This window comes from Xenopus tropicalis, chromosome 1, assembly GCF_000004195.4.
Source record: "Xenopus tropicalis strain Nigerian chromosome 1, UCB_Xtro_10.0, whole genome shotgun sequence".
Taxonomy (NCBI): domain Eukaryota; kingdom Metazoa; phylum Chordata; class Amphibia; order Anura; family Pipidae; genus Xenopus; species Xenopus tropicalis.
Genome location: NC_030677.2, coordinates 190765594 through 190785153, shown reverse-complemented (window position 1 = coordinate 190785153; position 19560 = coordinate 190765594). Strand labels below are relative to the sequence as shown.

Here is a 19560-nt window from a genome sequence, read left to right as displayed (position 1 = left end):
AAGAACATTCCAATCACAGCAGTTTGATGTTACACAAAAAAATTCTAAATCATAAACTTTGGGCTCACTCAGTGACCAATCAGGTTTTCATACTAATAGTTTTATAGGCCCTTTTTGTAACAGGAGCCCCCCCCCCCCCCTGCTATTTGGCATCACCTGAAAAAGCCAGAAGCTCCAAGATGAACGATCATTGTAACTGGCATGTGTATGGCCACCTTTACCCTAAGGGCGAAGACACACGGGCCGATTAGTCACTGCAACTTTGAATAAAGTCACAGCGACTAATCAGCACAGTGCAAACAACATGCAATTTGTAGCTACTTGTATATTAGTCTATGGCAACTAAGTTGCACGATTAGTCGCTAAACTTTTAAAAGTTGTGGCAACTAATTGCCCCGTGTATGTTCGCCATTACACCACAATGTCAAAGGGTCTCTGACTTTTGTACTCATTAGTATTAGAAGCCTATTGTGATTGAGGGCAGTGCTGATATTATTTGTACCCATTATAAAGATATGTACAGGCCACACACGGATTTCCTCAACTAAGTGGCAGTTGTCCCACTTTGGAGGGGCACAGAGTGAGTTTGGTCAGAACTAATTGTTATCATATCTAATAAAACTATTGAAACAAAAAAAGAACAAATATTTTGCTAAATGTTGTTTAATTTGCATTTTTTTTTGTTAGTTTGTTTTGTTAGGGTGTAGTTGTTGTGTTTGGCCGGACTTGGGGTATTGTTCCTGAGAGGAGCAGGCAGTGCAGAGATGAAACATGCCTGTGTGGTACTGAGGTTGGTGGCACCGGGCTGGCGAGAGGCGGGTATGATATAAATAAGGAATCTAGTTACTGTACCCCCGGCTACAGTGGGTATGCGGCACATAAGGAATATGGTTGGGCAGTGACATGCAAACCAGCTGAGTGGGGTCACGTGGCATACAGTATAGGGCTCATAAAGAAGTAGGAGGTCCCCCCCGCAAGCTGGGGCAAATGAAACATTCCAATTGCAACACGACTAATGACAGATAATGAGTGTTCCGCCGGTAACTGGCTCAACCAATCACAATGCTCCGACTGGGAACAGCTCAAGTGAGTGACTAGAAATGGCAGTGGAAGAGAGTTGAACAGTTTGGTCTGTGATTGGACATGATGGAAAGGGGTGGGGACTAAGCTCTCATTTCACACGTCCGTCATCTCATCCTCCAGCTCTGCATCCTCTGCTTCCCCTTCCAGCTCAGCATCATCCTCCTCCTCCTCTTCTTCCTCAGACGTGATGTCAGCTTGCGCTAGGCACTTGGGGCAGAAACACACGAATAGGTAGTTCCCCCTGGGCAGAAAGAGAGCAGGACAAGAAACATTGGGGCAGGGTTCCGTAGACTCTCTATAGATCGCTATAAATAAGACTATGGTACCTGAGAATCTTTTGGCGGCTGTGCTGGCTGCAGTCCCTCTGGCAACAGTCTAGGTAACTAATGCAGATTTCCTAGGGAGAGAAGCAATACAGGGGGATATATGGGCACAACAGAATATGGCAGATATAGAGTTACATTTCCCAATGAGGGGATCCTGCAATATACTATATTTGTCTTTATACGTGTGGAGTAGAGCGACCATATAATTTCCGCTACAGCATAAAATGGGGGGGAGTCCTGCAATGCTAAACGTACCTCTCCAGGCTGGATATCTTCCAAAGCAGTGAGATGGAGGATAAAGTTGTCTGGAAAAGATGCCTCTGCGTTTGGCACACAGCTATGGTTACCTGCAAGGGAGTATGAAACATCTTCACTGTGAAACATCTTCTTTTAGGGCCACTAAACCCTAATATTTCCCTGCTGAATTGTGCTTAGTACAGGGGAATCCCTATGCTGCCATAGTTTTATGGGATCTCTCTGTACAGGCTATGAGCAAACTTAGGGGGCTGTTCCTGCTGAATTGTGCTTAGTACAGGGGAATCCCCATGCTGCCATAGTTTTATGGGATCTCTCTGTACAGGCTATGAGCAAACTTAGGGGGCTGTTCCTGCTGAATTGTGCTTAGTACAGGGGAATCCCTATGCTGCCATAGTTTTATGCGATCTCTCTGTACAGGCTATGAGCAAACTTAGGGGGCTGTTCCTGCTGAATTGTGCTTAGTACAGGGGAATCCCTATGCTGCCATAAGTTTATGGGATCTCTCTGTACAGGCTATGAGCTAATGGTGTTTACCTGAACTAATTATGAAAAGATTTTATTTTTCTAAATGTGCCACCAATGACATCAAACATTTCTAACTGGTCCTAATTGGTCAGTAATGCTCCCTTCCTGCATTTGTAAGGGGACTGTAGTTTAGGAGGTAATAATGAAGGTTAGACAGTTGTGGAACAATGGAATTCACTGCAAGACTGAGACTGCAGGCTTAGTTAGTATCACTTTAGCAGTAACTATAGGTTGAAACAAACTAAAAAGGACACAATTATACATTTACCTGTGAAAGCCAATAGCCTATCACAAAATGAAGGGGCCCTTCCAATGATAATTACATACAGGAAGGTCTCTGTGTTTTCACCACAAACTGATCTGCAGCATCACACTCAGTACATGAGAACTAATGAGCCCTATATATACTGCGCCACGGACACTGTTAGAACTCACAGCAGCTCTGCAGCAGGTACAGCCCGGATCCCTCGCAGTTCAGAAATTCTCCCGTCACTGCAATAAAGAGCAGAACATCAATTGTGGGCCGGTCTCCTCCCTGCACCCCGGCAATGGTCACCCTGACCCCGAGAGCCCTCTCCTTAATAGGGTTTGGTTCTACAATGGAACTTCAATGGAATACTTCTACCCCCCCTTCCATGCCATGACATGTCGCTTTACTGCAGTGCAGTCACAGGCTAATTACCCAATATTACTGTACACACAGTATATATATATATAAATCAAAAAGAAGGGAAGCAGGCACTCACGTTTATATAGGGTCACAGATGCCTGGGTGCAGTATACAAAATTGTATAGAATAACAGAAAAATAGATGCCGCACTCACAGGTCTTAGTGAAAATAAAGGGTATTTATTGTGTCAGACTAACGTTTCGGCTGTGTCCACAGCCTTTCTCAAAAAGACTTTTTTTTTGAGAAAGGCTGTGGACACAGCCGAAACGTTAGTCTGACACAATAAATACCCTTTATTTTCACTAAGACCTGTGAGTGCGGCATCTATTTTTCTGTTATATATATATATATATATATACACACACACACACAGTATATATATATATATATACACACACACACAGTATATATATATATATATATACACACACACACAGTATATATATATAAACACACACACAGTGTATATATATATACTGTAAGCTCATCCCCTCGCTGGAACAAGAGCAGGATGAGAGAAAGGAGCAGATCGTTTCCTAGGTAATACTGTAGCCCAGGTACCAGCACACCAGCCCAGCATATTGTAATCTGCCCCTACACAGTCACAGAGAGACTACAGAAACAGACTGCAAAATACTAATATTTGCACTTCATGTGTTACGTGGGAGCAATAAGTGCATACAGCTCTAGTGCTGCCCGCAAAGCTAGAGGGGAAGCTCTCCTCCTATCAGTATCATGCAAATGGAAAGAAGCAAAGTTGCAGCTGGTATTAATTTTTTTTTCATTTATTTTTGTACTGACTTTCTCCCAGGTACAAATGATAATTAATGACCTCGGCAAAGAGAAAACAGATCTATGATTATTTTGATGACTTATCTTTATATTATGTGTATAACACTCAGCAGTCTGGTATTCCCCAAGGCATAACTGGCCTCATTAGCAGACCCTAAGGGTAAGGCCACACGAGGCGTATTGCCGGCCTGCGGAGAAGCACTCATGTGACCTTGCCCTAAGAGGCCTCCTATAGTGTTTTATACATATGATTTTATACATCTCTTACCCTCGAATCTATTCTCTCCAAGCCCTAAAATAAGCAAGGGGTCAAAGCAGATCCACATCCATCTCCCCCTGCAGGCAAATGGTTATGCCCCTTAGCCCTATGATAAGATACTGAAAAAGCTCCCCAATATACTGTATATCTCAGGGCCTGCCCCCTGATTATTTCTTCTTAATATCCGACTCATAGTTTGACACCTCTATCAGATTCTGCTCAGGGTCCCGCATATAAACCGATATGATTTCTCCAACAGCGCCTGGCCGACTCACCGGCCCTTCTTCTACAGGCACACCGCAGGCCTGAAACATTGAATACATTTTATTACTTATTACTCTATGTAAGGAGAAGCCAGAATCTCCCTTTCCCTCCTAATAGCTAATTATTATACTTCCCTGGCCCTGTACGGAACATTATTTTTAGAGGGTTATACCCGGAGCTGACTGTTAGAGGGGTTATACCCGGAACTGACTGTTAGGGGGGGGGGGGGGGGTTATACCCGTAGCTGACTGTTAGGGGAGGGTTATACCCGGAGCTGACTGTTAGAGGGTCCATCAAGTTCAACCCTTCCAAGTAAACCCAGCACACACAACCCACACCTACCAATCTATACACTCACATACATAAACTATATATACAACCACTAATACTAACTGTAGATATTAGTATCACAATAGCCTTGGATATTCTAGAGGGGGGGTTATACCCAGAACTGACTGTTTTAAGGGTTATACCCGGAACTGATTGTTGGGGGGGGGGGGGGGGGTTTATACCCGTAGCTGACTGTTAGAGGGGGGTTATACCTGGAGCTGACTGTTACAGGGGTTATACCCGAAACTGACTGTTGGGGGGGGGTTATACCCGTAGCTGACTGTTAGGGGAGGGTTATACCCGGAGCTGGCTGTTAGAGGGGGTTACCCCCAGAGCTGACTATTATGTATACACAGAACTGACTGTTGGGGGGGGGGGCTTATACCCGGAGCTGACTGTTAGAGGGGGTTATACCCGGAGCTGACTGCTAGAGGGGGTTATACCCGGAGCTGACTGTTAGAGGAGGGTTATACCCGCAGCAGACTGTTAGGGGGGTTATACCGGGAGCTGACTGTTAGGGGGGGTTATACCCGGAGCTGACTGCTAGAGTGGGTTATACTCGTAGCTGACTGTTAGAGGAGGGTTATACCCGTAGCGGACTGTTAGGGGGGGTTATACCCACAGCTGACTGCTAGGGGGGGTTATACCCGGAGCTGACTGTTAGGGGGGGTTATACCCACAGCTGACTGTTAGAGGGGGTTATACCCACAGCTGCCTGTTAGAGGGGGTTATACCCACAGCTGCCTGTTAGAGGGGGTTATACCCACAGCTGACTGTTAGAGGGGGTTATACCCATAGCTGACTGTTAGAGGGGGTTATACCCACAGCTGACTGTTAGAGGGGGTTATACCCACAGCTGACTGTTAGAGGGGGTTATACCCACAGCTGACTGTTAGAGGGGGTTATACCCACAGCTGACTGTTAGAAGCGGGTTATACCCGGAGCTGGCTGTTAGAGTTGGGGTTATACCCACAGCTGACTATTAGAGGGGGTTATACCCAGAGCTGGCTGTTAGAGGGGTTTATACCCAGAGCTGGCTGTTAGAGGGGTTTATACCCGGAGCTGACTGTTGGGTTATACCTGGAGCTGACTGCTAGAGGGGGCTGTTAGAGGGGGTTATACCCGGAGCTGACTGTTAGAAGGGGTTATACCCACAGCTGACTGTTAGAGGGGGTTATACCCACTGCTGACTGTTAGAGGGGGTTATACACACAGCTGGCTGTTAGAGGGGGTTATACCCGGAGCTGGCTGTTAGAGGGGGTTATACCCAGAGCTGACTGTTAGAGGGGGTTATACCCAGAGCTGACTGTTAGAGGGTTACACCTAAATGTGATGGTCAGGGGGGTTGTTGCAGGGAGGGGTAGAAATAAGGCCTTACCCTTAGGTGTTGCACCACAGTGCTGAGTGGCGTCTCGGTGATGAGACACGGGTCAGCTGATCCCGGGGAGGGGACAGCCGCTTTCGGTTCAAATTCTTTCCCAGCCTCATGCAGATTAATCTTTTGCATCCCAAAGCTCAGAGCCTTCCTGCCTCCCTGAAATAATACAGCGTATTGAATTAGCACATATCCAACCTGTGGCCCTCCATCTCATATTGCACTACACTTCCCATAAACCCCCAAAGGCCCTGACTCTCAGAGAGCTTTCCCATTGCCTCCACCTGGGTATAAGTACAACAGAGACCTCTCTTCTCACACTGGGAAGTTTGAGTAATGGGATCAGCACCTTGAAGGTTGTGGCTTCCCTGCCCAGCACCTTAGTGTAGAAGTTGATGGTTTTGTCCAGGTTGCGCACAGTCAGCACCAGGGGGTCCAGGCGTTGGATGCAGAAGGGAGGCTGAGAGTCGGAAAGATAGCGAACCAGCTGGGAGGGGACCTGTAGTAAAAAAGGAAAAATCAATATACAAATCCCCACCATGGCAGTTTGTACTGTTTCTCTCTCTGTGCCTTCTGATCCCCTCTGTAACAGGAGAGACTGTGAAAAGGTGCAGTTAAACATGTACAGAACTTAAGCAGAGTTTTCTGAGTGGGCAGGTTGTGTGTGTGTGAGCAATCAGTACATATGTGTGTGTATACATATGAGTGAGCACTCAGTACCTGGGCTGTATGTGTGAGTGGGCACTCAGTACCTGAGCTGTATGTGTGAGTGGGCACTCAGTACCTGGGCTGTATGTGTGAGTGAGCACTCAGTACCTGGGCTGTATGTGTGAGTGGGCACTCAGTACCTGAGCTGTATGTGTGAGTGGGCACTCAGTACCTGGGCTGTATGTGTGAGTGAGCACTCAGTACCTGGGCTGTATGTGTGAGTGGGCACTCAGTACCTGAGCTGTATGTGTGAGTGGGCACTCAGTACCTGAGCTGTATGTGTGAGTGGGCACTCAGTACCTGGGCTGTATGTGTGAGTGGGCACTCAGTACCTGAGCTGTATGTGTGTGAGTGGGCACTCAGTACCTCGGCTGTATGTGTGTGAGTGGGCACTCAGTACCTGGGCTGTGTGTGTGTGAGTGGGCACTCAGTACCTGGGCTGTATGTGTGAGTGGGCACTCAGTACCTGGGCTGTATGTGTGAGTGGGCACTCAGTACCTGAGCTGTATGTGTGAGTGGGCACTCAGTACCTGGGCTGTATGTGTGAGTGGGCACTCAGTACCTGAGCTGTATGTGTGAGTGGGCACTCAGTACCTGGGCTGTATGTGTGAGTGGGCACTCAGTACCTGGGCTGTATGTGTGAGTGGGCACTCAGTACCTGGGCTGTATGTGTGAGTGGGCACTCAGTACCTGGGCTGTATGTGTGAGTGAGCACTCAGTACCAGGGCTGTATGTGTGAGTGGGCACTCAGTACCTGAGCTGTATGTGTGAGTGGGCACTCAGTACCTGGGCTGTATGTGTGAGTGGGCACTCAGTACCTGAGCTGTATGTGTGAGTGGGCACTCAGTACCGGGGCTGTATGTGTGAGTGGGCACTCAGTACCTGAGCTGTATGTGTGAGTGGGCACTCAGTACCTGGGCTGTATGTGTGAGTGGGCACTCAGTACCTGGGCACGACGGGCAAGCAGGCGGCAGAGGGGGCAACATATCTGCATTGGGAGCTTCAGGTTCCGGACTGAATGAGACACAGGTGATTTCCTTGCTGCACTTCCTGGTGAGAAGGGGGCGGTGCCTCAGGGAGGGTGGGGCGGTGCCTCAGGGAGGGGGGGGCTTTGCCAACTTCTGGTAACTGCTCGTTTACTCTTTTAGTGCCTTCACTCTGCTACTGTGTTTTTGGTACAAGGTAATGTTCCCAGGTCCTGTAAATAGTCAGGGGCACATGTAATGCCCACAGGCTGCTGTACTGACTGCTCTCTTATCCCACTGAGTGGGAAACCATTTTGCCTTTTACTAGTGACCATACCCCCCAACTGTCCCGCTTTGTACAGCACAACCCGCTGTCCCGGATTGTTGTTTGAATGTCCCGCAATTCGCAGTGATGCCTTCAGTTTCTGCCCCTGTGGGGGCTTTTGTTACCGTCTCCCGAGATGAGACTCTGACGCCATAACTGCTCCGGGAAAAGAGAAAGAATGGAGCGAGCGGAACAGAGCCCTGAATTTAGAGTGAAAGGAGCCGCTGAGATACTAAACTGACCCTGCTGGATTTATTGCTGCTGCCTCTGCCCTTCCCCGGCTCCCTCCCCCCTACAACCAAGGTGCATGTTATTCATTGGAAAGTTTCACTGATGCTGCTTCCAATTTCTTTCTCTCTGACTGCCGATCTATCTCTCTGTCAGTTTCCATCTCATTTCCCTTACCTCTCTACCCAGTTTATTTATAGCATTTAGGCCAAGCTCAGCCTTCCTTCATATAAAAGCTGCAGAGTCTGATGCTGAACTACAACTCTCAGTATCTGTTGATGTTGGTATTTGCAGTTTAGCTACAGCAGGAGGCTGCAAGTCACACAGCACTAATATAAACTATTGCCGAAATGGTATTGCTGCACTGAGTCTGTAATGAAATGCTAGAGGTCTCTTAATGTGGCTGTCATGGAATGCTTAGGGCATGTCATTATATGTGGGAGCCACTGTGTTAGTCTTAAAACCTAGTGCGTCTGACACTGCCATGCAAACCATTGAAAAAGGGTGTTTTTGTAAAATGGGGAGTGGTATTTTGTGGGTGTGGCAAATAAGTGGGCGTGGCCACGCAAAGTGTTTGGTGCGCTGTGCGCGCAAGATCTTTTTGTCCCTGTTTATCATTTTAAAATGTTGGGAGGTATGCCACCAGTACAGCTCTGCGTATACTGTCTCTCTCTGTACCACCAGTACAGCTCTGCGTATACTGTCTCTCTCTGTACCACCAGTACAGTTCTGCATATACTGTCTCTCTCTGTACCACCAATACAGTTCTGCGTATACTGTCTCTCTGTATCACCAGTACAGTTCTGCGTATATTGTATCTCTCTGTACCACCAGTACAGTTCTGCGTATACTGTCTCTCTTTACCCCCATTACAGCTCTGTGTATACTGTCTCTCTCTGTACCACCAGTACAGCTCTGCGTATACTGTCTCTCTGTACCCCCAGTACAGCTTTGCGTATACTGTCTCTCTGTACCCCCAGTACAACTCTGCGTATACTGTCTCTCTCTCTGTACCACCAGTACAGGTCTGCGTATACTGTCTCTCTGTACCCCCAGTACAGCTCTGCGTATACTGTCTCTCTGTATCCCCAGTACAGCTCTGCGTATACTGTCTCTCTTTGTACCACCAGTACAGTTCTGCGTATACTGTCTCTCTGTACCCCCAGTACAGCTCTGCGTATACTGTCTCTCTTTACCCCCAGTACAGCTCTGCGTATACTGTCTCTCTTTACCCCCAGTACAGCTCTGCGTATACTGTCTCTCTGTACCCCCAGTACAGCTCTGCCTATACTGTCTCTCTGTACCACCAGTACAGCTCTGCGTATACTGTCTCTCTTTACCCCCAGTACAGCTCTGCGTATACTGTCTCTCTGTACCCCCAGTACAGCTCTGCGTATACTGTCTCTCTGTACCACCAGTACAGCTCTGCGTATACTGTCTCTCTGTACCCCCAGTACAGCTCTGCCTATACTGTCTCTCTGTACCACCTGTACAGCTCTGCATATACTGTCTATCTGTACCACCAGTACAGCTCTGCGTATACTGTCTCTCTTTACCCCCAGAACAGCTCTGCGTATACTGTCTCTCTGTACCACCTGTACAGCTCTGCCTATACTGTCTCTCTGTACCACCTGTACAGCTCTGCATATACTGTCTATCTGTACCACCAGTACAGCTCTGCGTATACTGTCTCTCTGTACCCCCAGTACAGCTCTGCATATACTGTCTCTCTGTACCACCTGTACAGCTCTGCGTATACTGTCTCTCTGTACCACCAGTACAGCTCTGCGTATACTGTCTCTCTTTACCCCCAGTACAGCTCTGCGTATACTGTCTCTCTGTACCCCCAGTACAGCTCTGCCTATACTGTCTCTCTGTACCACCAGTACAGCTCTGCGTATACTGTCTCTCTGTACCCCCAGTACAGCTCTGCGTATACTGTCTCTCTGTACCACCAGTACAGCTCTGCGTATACTGTCTCTCTTTACCCCCAGTACAGCTCTGCCTATACTGTCTCTCTGTACCACCAGTACAGCTCTGCGTATACTGTCTCTCTTTACCCCCAGTACAGCTCTGCGTATACTGTCTCTCTTTACCCCCAGTACAGCTCTGCGTATACTGTCTCTCTGTACCCCCAGTACAGCTCTGCGTATACTGTCTCTCTGTACCACCAGTACAGCTCTGCGTATACTGTCTCTCTGTACCCCCAGTACAGCTCTGCCTATACTGTCTCTCTGTACCACCTGTACAGCTCTGCCTATACTGTCTATCTGTACCACCAGTACAGCTTTGCGTATACTGTCTCTCTTTACCCCCAGAACAGCTCTGCGTATACTGTCTCTCTGTACCCCCAGTACAGCTCTGCGTATACTGTCTCTCTGTACCACCTGTACAGCTCTGCGTATACTGTCTCTCTGTACCACCTGTACAGCTCTGCGTATACTGTCTCTCTGTACCACCTGTACAGCTCTGCATATACTGTCTCTCTGTACCACCTGTACAGCTCTGCATATACTGTCTCTCTGTACCACCTGTACAGCTCTGCATATACTGTCTCTCTGTACCACCTGTACAGCTCTGCATATACTGTCTCTCTGTACCACCTGTACAGCTCTGCATATACTGTCTCTCTGTACCACCTGTACAGCTCTGCGTATACTGTCTCTCTGTACCCCCAGTACAGCTCTGCGTATACTGTCTCTCTGTATCCCCAGTACAGCTCTGCGTATACTGTCTCTCTTTGTACCACCAGTACAGTTCTGCGTATACTGTCTATCTGTACCACCAGTACAGCTCTGCGTATACTGTCTCTCTTTACCCCCAGTACAGCTCTGCGTATACTGTCTCTCTGTACCCCCAGTACAGCTCTGCCTATACTGTCTCTCTGTACCACCTGTACAGCTCTGCATATACTGTCTCTCTGTAGCACCATTGCAGCTCTGCGTATACTGTCTCTCTTTACCCCCAGTACAGCTCTGCGTATACTGTCTCTCTGTAGCACCATTGCAGCTCTGCGTATACTGTCTCTCTTTACCCCCAGTACAGCTCTGCGTATACTGTCTCTCTGTAGCACCATTGCAGCTCTGCGTATATTGTCTCTCTTTACCCCCAGTACAGCTCTGCATCTACTGTTTCTCTTTACCCCCAGTACAGCTCTGCGTATACTGTCTCTCTTTACCCCCAGTACAGCTCTGCGTATACGGATCTCTCTTTACCCCCAGTACAGCTCTGCGTATACTGTCTCTCTGTACCCCCAGTACAGCTCTGCGTATACTGTCTCTCTCTGTACCACCAGTACAGCTCTGCGTATACTGTCTCTCTTTACCCCTAGTACAGCTCTGCGTATACTGTCTCTCTTTACCCCCCGTACAGCTCTGCGTATACTGTCTCTCTTTACCCCCAGTACAGCTCTGCGTATACTGTCTCTCTGTACCACCAGTATAGCTCTGCGTATACGGATCTCTCTTTACCCCCAGTACAGCTCTGCGTATACTGTCTCTCTGTACCCCCAGTACAGCTCTGCGTATACTGTCTCTCTCTGTACCACCAGTACAGCTCTGCGTATACTGTCTCTCTTTACCCCTAGTACAGCTCTGCGTATACTGTCTCTCTTTACCCCCCGTACAGCTCTGCGTATACTGTCTCTCTTTACCCCCAGTACAGCTCTGCGTATACTGTCTCTCTTTACCCCTAGTACAGCTCTGCGTATACTGTCTCTCTGTACCCCAAGTGTTATAACACAGAACTGCTCCCCTATATTAGAAGTATTGCCCAGGTCGGGCCCAGCTCTCCCCACCCCCAGTTTATATTGCATCTGTGGTTCCTGGAATTTCCCACCAAAGAAAGCTGTGCACGTGAGCTGAACAAAAGGCTCCACCCTAGCGCCTCTGTGCACGTGAGAGGGGACTGAGCACAGGTTTCGGATAACTGAGCCAATCAGAATGGACTCTCTCCCTTCCCCCCTCCAGCATACTTCTGGAGGGGGAATTCTAAAATACACTGCTCTTGGCAACAAAAGATTCAGATTCTTTCCTGCACTGGACTAGAGCTTTGGTTCCGTCCAACTGTGGGAACATTTCCTCACCTCCAGGCCTATAGGGAGGGAACCCGGGCCTGTTATTGATGCTGACTGGGACTGTATCCAAAGAGGAGGGCACCCTGGGTGGGACACCCCTATCGGCTAACTGTGAGTTAAAGTAGCTATTTGGGGTTATCCCTTGCTGCTGTGTGGATCGGCCTATTCCTGTGTGGACTTATATTCCTGTGTGGATTTATATATCTGTGTGAACTATATTCTTTGTGGAATTGTACCCTTCCCCTTCCAAGTACTCCACTTGTCTAATTTGTGTGTTATGGAATAAACTGGTGTGTTTACCTATAAATCCTGCTGTATTCCCTGTCCTGGTAATGAGTGCGCGGGCACCCTTTCAGAACCTATAACACCAAGTACAGCTCTGCGTATACTGTCTCTCTCTGTTCCCCCAGTACAGCTCTGCATATACTGTCTCTCTCTGTTCCCCCAGTACAGCTCTGCGTATACTGTCTCTCTCTGTTCCCCCAGTACAGCTCTGCGTATACTGTCTCTCTCTGTTCCCCCAGTACAGCTCTGCATATACTGTCTCTCTCTGTTCCCCCAGTACAGCTCTGCGTATACTGTCTCTCTGTACCCCCAGTACAGCTCTGCGTATACTGTCTCTCTTTACCCCCAGTACAGCTCTGCATATACTGTCTCTCTCTGTTCCCCCAGTACAGCTCTGCATATACTGTCTCTCTCTGTTCCCCCAGTACAGCTCTGCGTATACTGTCTCTCTGTACCCCCAGTACAGCTCTGCGTATACTGTCTCTCTTTACCCCCAGTACAGCTCTGCATATACTGTCTCTCTTTACCCCCAGTACAGCTCTGCGTATACTGTCTCTCTTTACCCCCAGTACAGCTCTGCGTATACTGTCTCTCTTTACCCCCAGTGCAGCTCTGCGTATACTGTCTCTCTCTGTTCCCCCAGTACAGCTCTGCGTATACTGTCTCTCTCTGTTCCCCCAGTACAGCTCTGCGTATACTGTCTCTCTCTGTTCCCCCAGTACAGCTCTGCATATACTGTCTCTCTGTACCCCCAGTGCAGCTCTGCGTATACTGTCTCTCTTTACCCTCAGTACAGCTCTGCGTATACTGTCTCTCTTTACCCTCAGTACAGCTCTGCGTATACTGTCTCTCTGGACCACCAGTGCAGCTCTGCGTATACTGTCTCTCTTTACCCTCAGTACAGCTCTGCGTATACTGTCTCTCTTTACCCTCAGTACAGCTCTGCGTATACTGTCTCTCTGTACCACCAGTACAGCTCTGCGTATACTGTCTCTCTCTGTTCCCCCACTACAGCTCTGCTATACTGTCTTTTTGTACCACCAGTACAGCTCTGCGTATACTGTCTCTCTTTACCCTCAGTACAGCTCTGCGTATACTGTCTCTCTTTACCCTCAGTACAGCTCTGCGTATACTGTCTCTCTTTACCCTCAGTACAGCTCTGCGTATACTGTCTCTCTGTACCCCCAGTACAGCTCTGCATATACTGTCTCTCTGTACCACCTGTACAGCTCTGCGTATACTGTCTCTCTGTACCACCAGTACAGCTCTGCGTATACTGTCTCTCTTTACCCCCAGTACAGCTCTGCATATACTGTCTCTCTCTGTTCCCCCAGTACAGCTCTGCATATACTGTCTCTCTCTGTTCCCCCAGTACAGCTCTGCGTATACTGTCTCTCTGTACCCCCAGTACAGCTCTGCGTATACTGTCTCTCTTTACCCCCAGTACAGCTCTGCATATACTGTCTCTCTCTGTTCCCCCAGTACAGCTCTGCATATACTGTCTCTCTCTGTTCCCCAGTACAGCTCTGCGTATACTGTCTCTCTGTACCCCCAGTACAGCTCTGCGTATACTGTCTCTCTTTACCCCCAGTACAGCTCTGCATATACTGTCTCTCTTTACCCCCAGTACAGCTCTGCGTATACTGTCTCTCTTTACCCCCAGTACAGCTCTGCGTTATACTGTCTCTCTTTACCCCCAGTGCAAGCTCTGCGTATACTGTCTCTCTCTGTTCCCCCAGTACAGCTCTGCGTATACTGTCTCTCTCTGTTCCCCCAGTACAGCTCTGCGTATACTGTCTCTCTCTGTTCCCCCAGTACAGCTCTGCATATACTGTCTCTCTGTACCCCCAGTGCAGCTCTGCGTATACTGTCTCTCTTTACCCTCAGTACAGCTCTGCGTATACTGTCTCTCTTTACCCTCAGTACAGCTCTGCGTATACTGTCTCTCTGGACCACCAGTGCAGCTCTGCGTATACTGTCTCTCTTTACCCTCAGTACAGCTCTGCGTATACTGTCTCTCTTTACCCTCAGTACAGCTCTGCGTATACTGTCTCTCTGTACCACCAGTACAGCTCTGCGTATACTGTCTCTCTCTGTTCCCCCAGTACAGTCTGCTATACTGTCTTTTTGTACCACCAGTACAGCTCTGCGTATACTGTCTCTCTTTACCCTCAGTACAGCTCTGCGTATACTGTCTCTCTTTACCCTCAGTACAGCTCTGCGTATACTGTCTCTCTTACCCTCAGTACAGCTCTGCGTATACTGTCTCTCTGTACCCCCAGTACAGCTCTGCATATACTGTCTCTCTGTACCACCTGTACAGCTCTGCGTATACTGTCTCTCTGTACCACCAGTAAAAGCTCTGCGTATACTGTCTCTCTTTACCCCCAGTACAGCTCTGCGTATACTGTCTCTCTGTACCCACCAGTACAGCTCTGCCTATACTGTCTCTCTGTACCACCAGTACAGCTCTGCGTATACTGTCTCTCTGTACTCCCCAGTACAGCTCTGCGTATACTGTCTCTGTACCACCAGTACAGCTCTGCGTATACTGTCTCTCTTTACCCCCAGTACAGCTCTGCCTATACTGTCTCTCTGTACCACCAGTACAGCTCTGCGTATACTTTCTCTCTTTACCCCCAGTACAGCTCTGCGTATACTGTGCTCTCTGTACCCCCAGTACAGCTCTGCCTATACTGTCTCTCTGTACCACCAGTACAGCTCTGCGTATACTGTCTCTCTTTACCCCCAGTACAGCTCTGCGTATACTGTCTCTCTGTACCCCCAGTACAGCTCTGCGTATACTGTCTCTCTGGTACCACCAGTACAGCTCTGCGTATACTGTCTCCTCTGTACCCCAGTACAGCTCTGCCTATACTGGTCTCTCTGTACCACCTGTACAGCTCTGCCTATACTGTCTATCTGTACCACCAGTACAGCTTTGCGTATACTGTCTCTCCTTTACCCCCAGAACAGCTCTGCGTATACTGTTCTCTCTGTACCCCCCAGTACAGCTCTGCGTATACTGTCTCTCTGTACCACCTGTACAGCTCTGCGTATACTGTCTCTCTGTACCAACCTGTACAGCTCTGCGTATACTGTCTCTCTGTACCCACCTGTACAGCTCTGCCATATACTGTCTCTCTGTACCACCTGTACAGCTCTGCATATACTGTCTCTCTGTACCACCTGTACAAGCTCTGCATATACTGTCTCTCTGTACCACCTGTACAGCTCTGCATATACTGTCTCTCTGTACCACCTGTACAGCTCTGCATATACTGTCTCTCTGTACCACCTGTACAGCTCTGCGTATACTGTCTCTCTGTACCCCCAGTACAGCTCTGCGTATACTGTCTCTCTGTATCCCCAGTACGCTCTGCGTATACTGTCTCTCTTTGTACCACCAGTACAGTTCTTGCGTATACTGTCTATCTGTACCACCAGTACAGCTCTGCGTATACTGTCTCTCTTTACCCCAGTACAGCTCTGCGTATCTGTCTCTCTGTACCCAGTACAGCTCTGCCTAACTGTCTCTCTGTACCACCTGTACAGCTCTGCATATACTGTCTCTCTGTAGCACCATTGCAGCTCTGCGTATACTGTCTCTCTTTACCCCCCAGTACAGCTCTGCGTATACTGTCTCTCTGTAGCACCATTGCAGCTCTGCGTATAACTGTCTCTCTTTACCACCAGTACAGCTCTGCGTATATTGTCTCTCTTTACCCCCAGTACAGCTCTGCGTATACTGTCTCTCTTTACCACCAGTACAGCTCTGCATCTACTGTTTCTCTTACCCCCAGTACAGCTCTGCGTATACTGTCTCTCTTTACCCCCAGTTACAGCTCTGCGTATACGGATCTCTCTTTACCCCCCAGTACAGCTCTGCGTATACTGTCTCTCTGTACCCCCAGTACAGCTCTGCGTATACTGTCTCTCTCTGTACCACCAGTACAGCTCTGCGTATACTGTCTCTCTTTACCCCTAGTACAGCTCTGCGTATACTGTCTCTCTTTACCCCCCGTACAGCTCTGCGTATACTGGTCTCTCTTTACCCCCAGTACAGCTCTGCGTATACGGATCTCTCTGTACCACCAGTATAGCTCTGCGTATACGGATCTCTCTTTACCCCCAGTACAGCTCTGCGTATACTGTCTCTGTACCCCAGTACAGCTCTGCGTATACTGTCTCTCTCTGTACCCACCAGTACAGCTCTGCGTATACTGTCTCTCTTTACCCTCCTAGTACAGCTCTGCGTATACTGTCTCTCTTTACCCCCGTACAGCTCTGCGTATACTGTCTCTCTTTACCCCCAGTACAGCTCTGCGTATACTGTCTCTCTTTACCCCTAGTACAGCTCTGCGTATACTGTCTCTCTGTACCCCAAGTGTTATAACACAGAACTGCTCCCCTATATTAGAAGTATTGCCCAGGTCGGGCCCAGCTCTCCCCACCCCCAGTTTATATTGCATCTGTGGTTCCTGGAATTTCCCACCAAAGAAAGCTGTGCACGTGAGCTGAACAAAAGGCTCCACCCTAGCGCCTCTGTGCACGTGAGAGGGGACTGAGCACAGGTTTCGGATAACTGAGCCAATCAGAATGGACTCTCTCCCTTCCCCCCTCCAGCATACTTCTGGAGGGGGAATTCTAAAATACACTGCTCTTGGCAACAAAAGATTCAGATTCTTTCCTGCACTGGACTAGAGCTTTGGTTCCGTCCAACTGTGGGAACATTTCCTCACCTCCAGGCCTATAGGAAGGGAACCGGGCCTGTTATTGATGCTGACTGGGACTGTATCAAAGAGGAGGGCACCCTGGGTGGACACCCCTATCGGCTAACTGTGAGTTAAAGTAGCTATTTGGGGTTATCCCTTGCTGCTGTGTGGATCGGCTATTCCTGTGTGGACTTATATTCCTGTGTGGATTTATATATGTGTGAACTATATTCTTTGTGGAATTGTACCCTTCCCCTTCCAAGTACTCCACTTGTCTAATTTGTGTGTTATGGAATAAACTGGTGTGTTTACCTATAAATCCTGCTGTATTCCCTGTCCTGGTAATGAGTGCGCGGGCACCCTTTCAGAACCTATAACACCAAGTACAGCTCTGCGTATACTGTCTCTCTCTGTTCCCCCAGTACAGCTCTGCATATACTGTCTCTCTCTGTTCCCCCAGTACAGCTCTGCGTATACTGTCTCTCTGTACCCCAGTACAGCTCTGCGTATACTGTCTCTTCTTTACCCCCAGTACAGCTCTGCATATACTGTCTCTCTCTGTTCCCCCAGTACAGCTCTGCATATACTGATCTCTCTCTGTTCCCCCAGTACAGCTCTGCGTATACTGTCTCTCTGTACCCCCAGTACAGCTCTGCGTATACTGTCTCTCTTTACCCCCAGTACAGCTCTGCATTATACTGTCTCTCTCTGTTCCCCCAGTACAGCTCTGCGTATACTGTCTCTCTGTACCCCCAGTACAGCTCTGCGTATACTGTCTCTCTGTTCCCCCAGTGCAGCTCTGCGTATACTGTCTCTCTCTGTTCCCCCAGTACAGCTCTGCGTATACTGTCTCTCTCTGTTCCCCCAGTACAGCTCTGCGTATACTGTCTCTCTCTGTTCCCCCAGTACAGCTCTGCATATACTGTCTCTCTGTACCCCCAGTGCAGCTCTGCGGTATACTGTCTCTCTTTACCCTCAGTACAGCTCTGCGTGTATACTGTCTCTCTTTACCCTCAGTACAGCTCTGCGTATACTGTCTCTCTGGACCACCAGTGCAGCTCTGCGTATACTGTCTCTCTTACCCTCAGTACAGCTCTGCGTATACTGTCTCTTTACCCTCAGTACAGCTCTGCGTATACTGTCTCTCTGTACCACCAGTACAGCTCTGCGTATACTGTCTCTCTCTGTTTCCCCCAGTACAGCTCTGCTATACTGTCTTTTCTGTACCACCAGTACAGCTCTGCGTATACTGTCTCTCTTTACCCTCAGTACAGCTCTGCGTATACTGTCTCTCCTTTACCCTCAGTACAGCTCTGCTATACTGTCTCTCTTTACCCTCAGTACAGCTCTGCGTATACTGTCTCTCTGTACCACCAGTACAGCTCTGCGTATACTGTCTCTCTGTACCACCAGTACAGCTCTGCGTATACTGTCTCTCTGTACCACCCAGTACAGCTCTGCGTATACTGTCTCTCTGTACCACCAGTACAGCTCTGCGTATACTGTCTCTCTTTACCCTCAGTACAGCTCTGCGTTATACTGTCTCTCTTTACCCTCAGTACAGCTCTGCGTATACTGTCTCTCTGTAACCACCAGTACAGCTCTGCGTATACTGTCTCTCTCTGTACCCCAGTACAGCTCTGCTATACTGTCTCTCTCTGTTCCCCCAGTACAGCTCTGCGTATACTGTCTTTTTGTACCACAGTACAGCTCTGCGTATATTGTCTCTCTGTACCCCCAGTACAGCTCTGCGTATACTGTCTTTTTGTACCACAGTACAGCTCTGCGTATACTGTCTTTTTGTACCACAGTACAGCTCTGCGTATACTGTCTTTTTGTACCACAGTACAGCTCTGCGTATACTGTCTCTCTGTACCACCAGTACAGCTCTGTGTATACTGTCTCTCTGTACCCCCAGTACAGCTCTGCGTAACACATCTCTCTCTGTACCCCCAGTACAGCTCTGTGTATACTGTCTCTCTGTACCCCCAGTACAGCTCTGCGTATACTGTCTCTCTGTACCCCCAGTGCAGCTCTGCGTACACTTTCTGTCTGTACCACCAGTACAGCTCTGCGTATACTGTCTCTTTGTTCCACCACTACAGCTCTGCGTATACTGTCTTTTTGTACCCCAGTACAGCTCTGCGTATACTGTCTCTCTGTACCCCCAGTACAGCTCTGCGTATACTGTCTTTTTGTACCCCCAGTACAGCTCTGCGTATACTGTCTTTTTGTACCACAGTACAGCTCTGCGTATACTGTCTCTCTGTACCCCCAGTACAGCTCTGCCTATACTGTCTCTCTGTACCACCAGTACAGCTCTGTGTATACTGTCTCTCTGTACCCCCAATACAGCTGTGCGTATACTGTCTCTCTG

General features: G+C 48.6%; 2 protein-coding genes across 16 annotated transcripts in view; one reads left to right on the top strand and one right to left on the bottom strand.

Annotated features, from left to right (window-relative positions):
• LOC101730936 (serine/threonine-protein kinase shk1/pak1-like) overlaps positions 1 to 19560 on the top strand; it is a 100393-nt gene that overhangs the window by 27883 nt on the left and 52950 nt on the right. The window lies entirely within an intron of this gene.
• Positions 648 to 8544, bottom strand: LOC101734477 (glyoxalase domain-containing protein 5-like). Of its 14 annotated transcripts, none has more exons than XR_004220614.1 (7): positions 7537 to 7609; positions 6232 to 6381; positions 5886 to 6041; positions 2628 to 2684; positions 1665 to 1756; positions 1410 to 1480; positions 648 to 1324 (listed from the first exon to the last, which is right to left on the bottom strand). XR_004220614.1 is itself a non-coding variant. In XM_031894097.1 (7 exons), exons 1-6 carry the CDS (start codon positions 7574 to 7576, stop codon positions 1459 to 1461), a joined length of 636 nt encoding a protein of 211 aa, XP_031749957.1. In that variant the 5' UTR covers positions 7577 to 8154; the 3' UTR covers positions 1198 to 1290; positions 1410 to 1458. The 14 variants fall into 14 exon arrangements, 7 of the variants coding, with proteins under 7 accessions (XP_031749957.1, XP_031749956.1, XP_031749962.1 ...); XM_031894097.1 differs by lacking the exon at positions 2628 to 2684 and adding an exon at positions 4117 to 4218 and having other exon boundaries at positions 1198 to 1290; positions 6190 to 6381; positions 7505 to 8154; XM_031894096.1 differs by lacking the exon at positions 2628 to 2684 and adding an exon at positions 4117 to 4218 and having other exon boundaries at positions 1232 to 1324; positions 6190 to 6381; positions 7505 to 8137.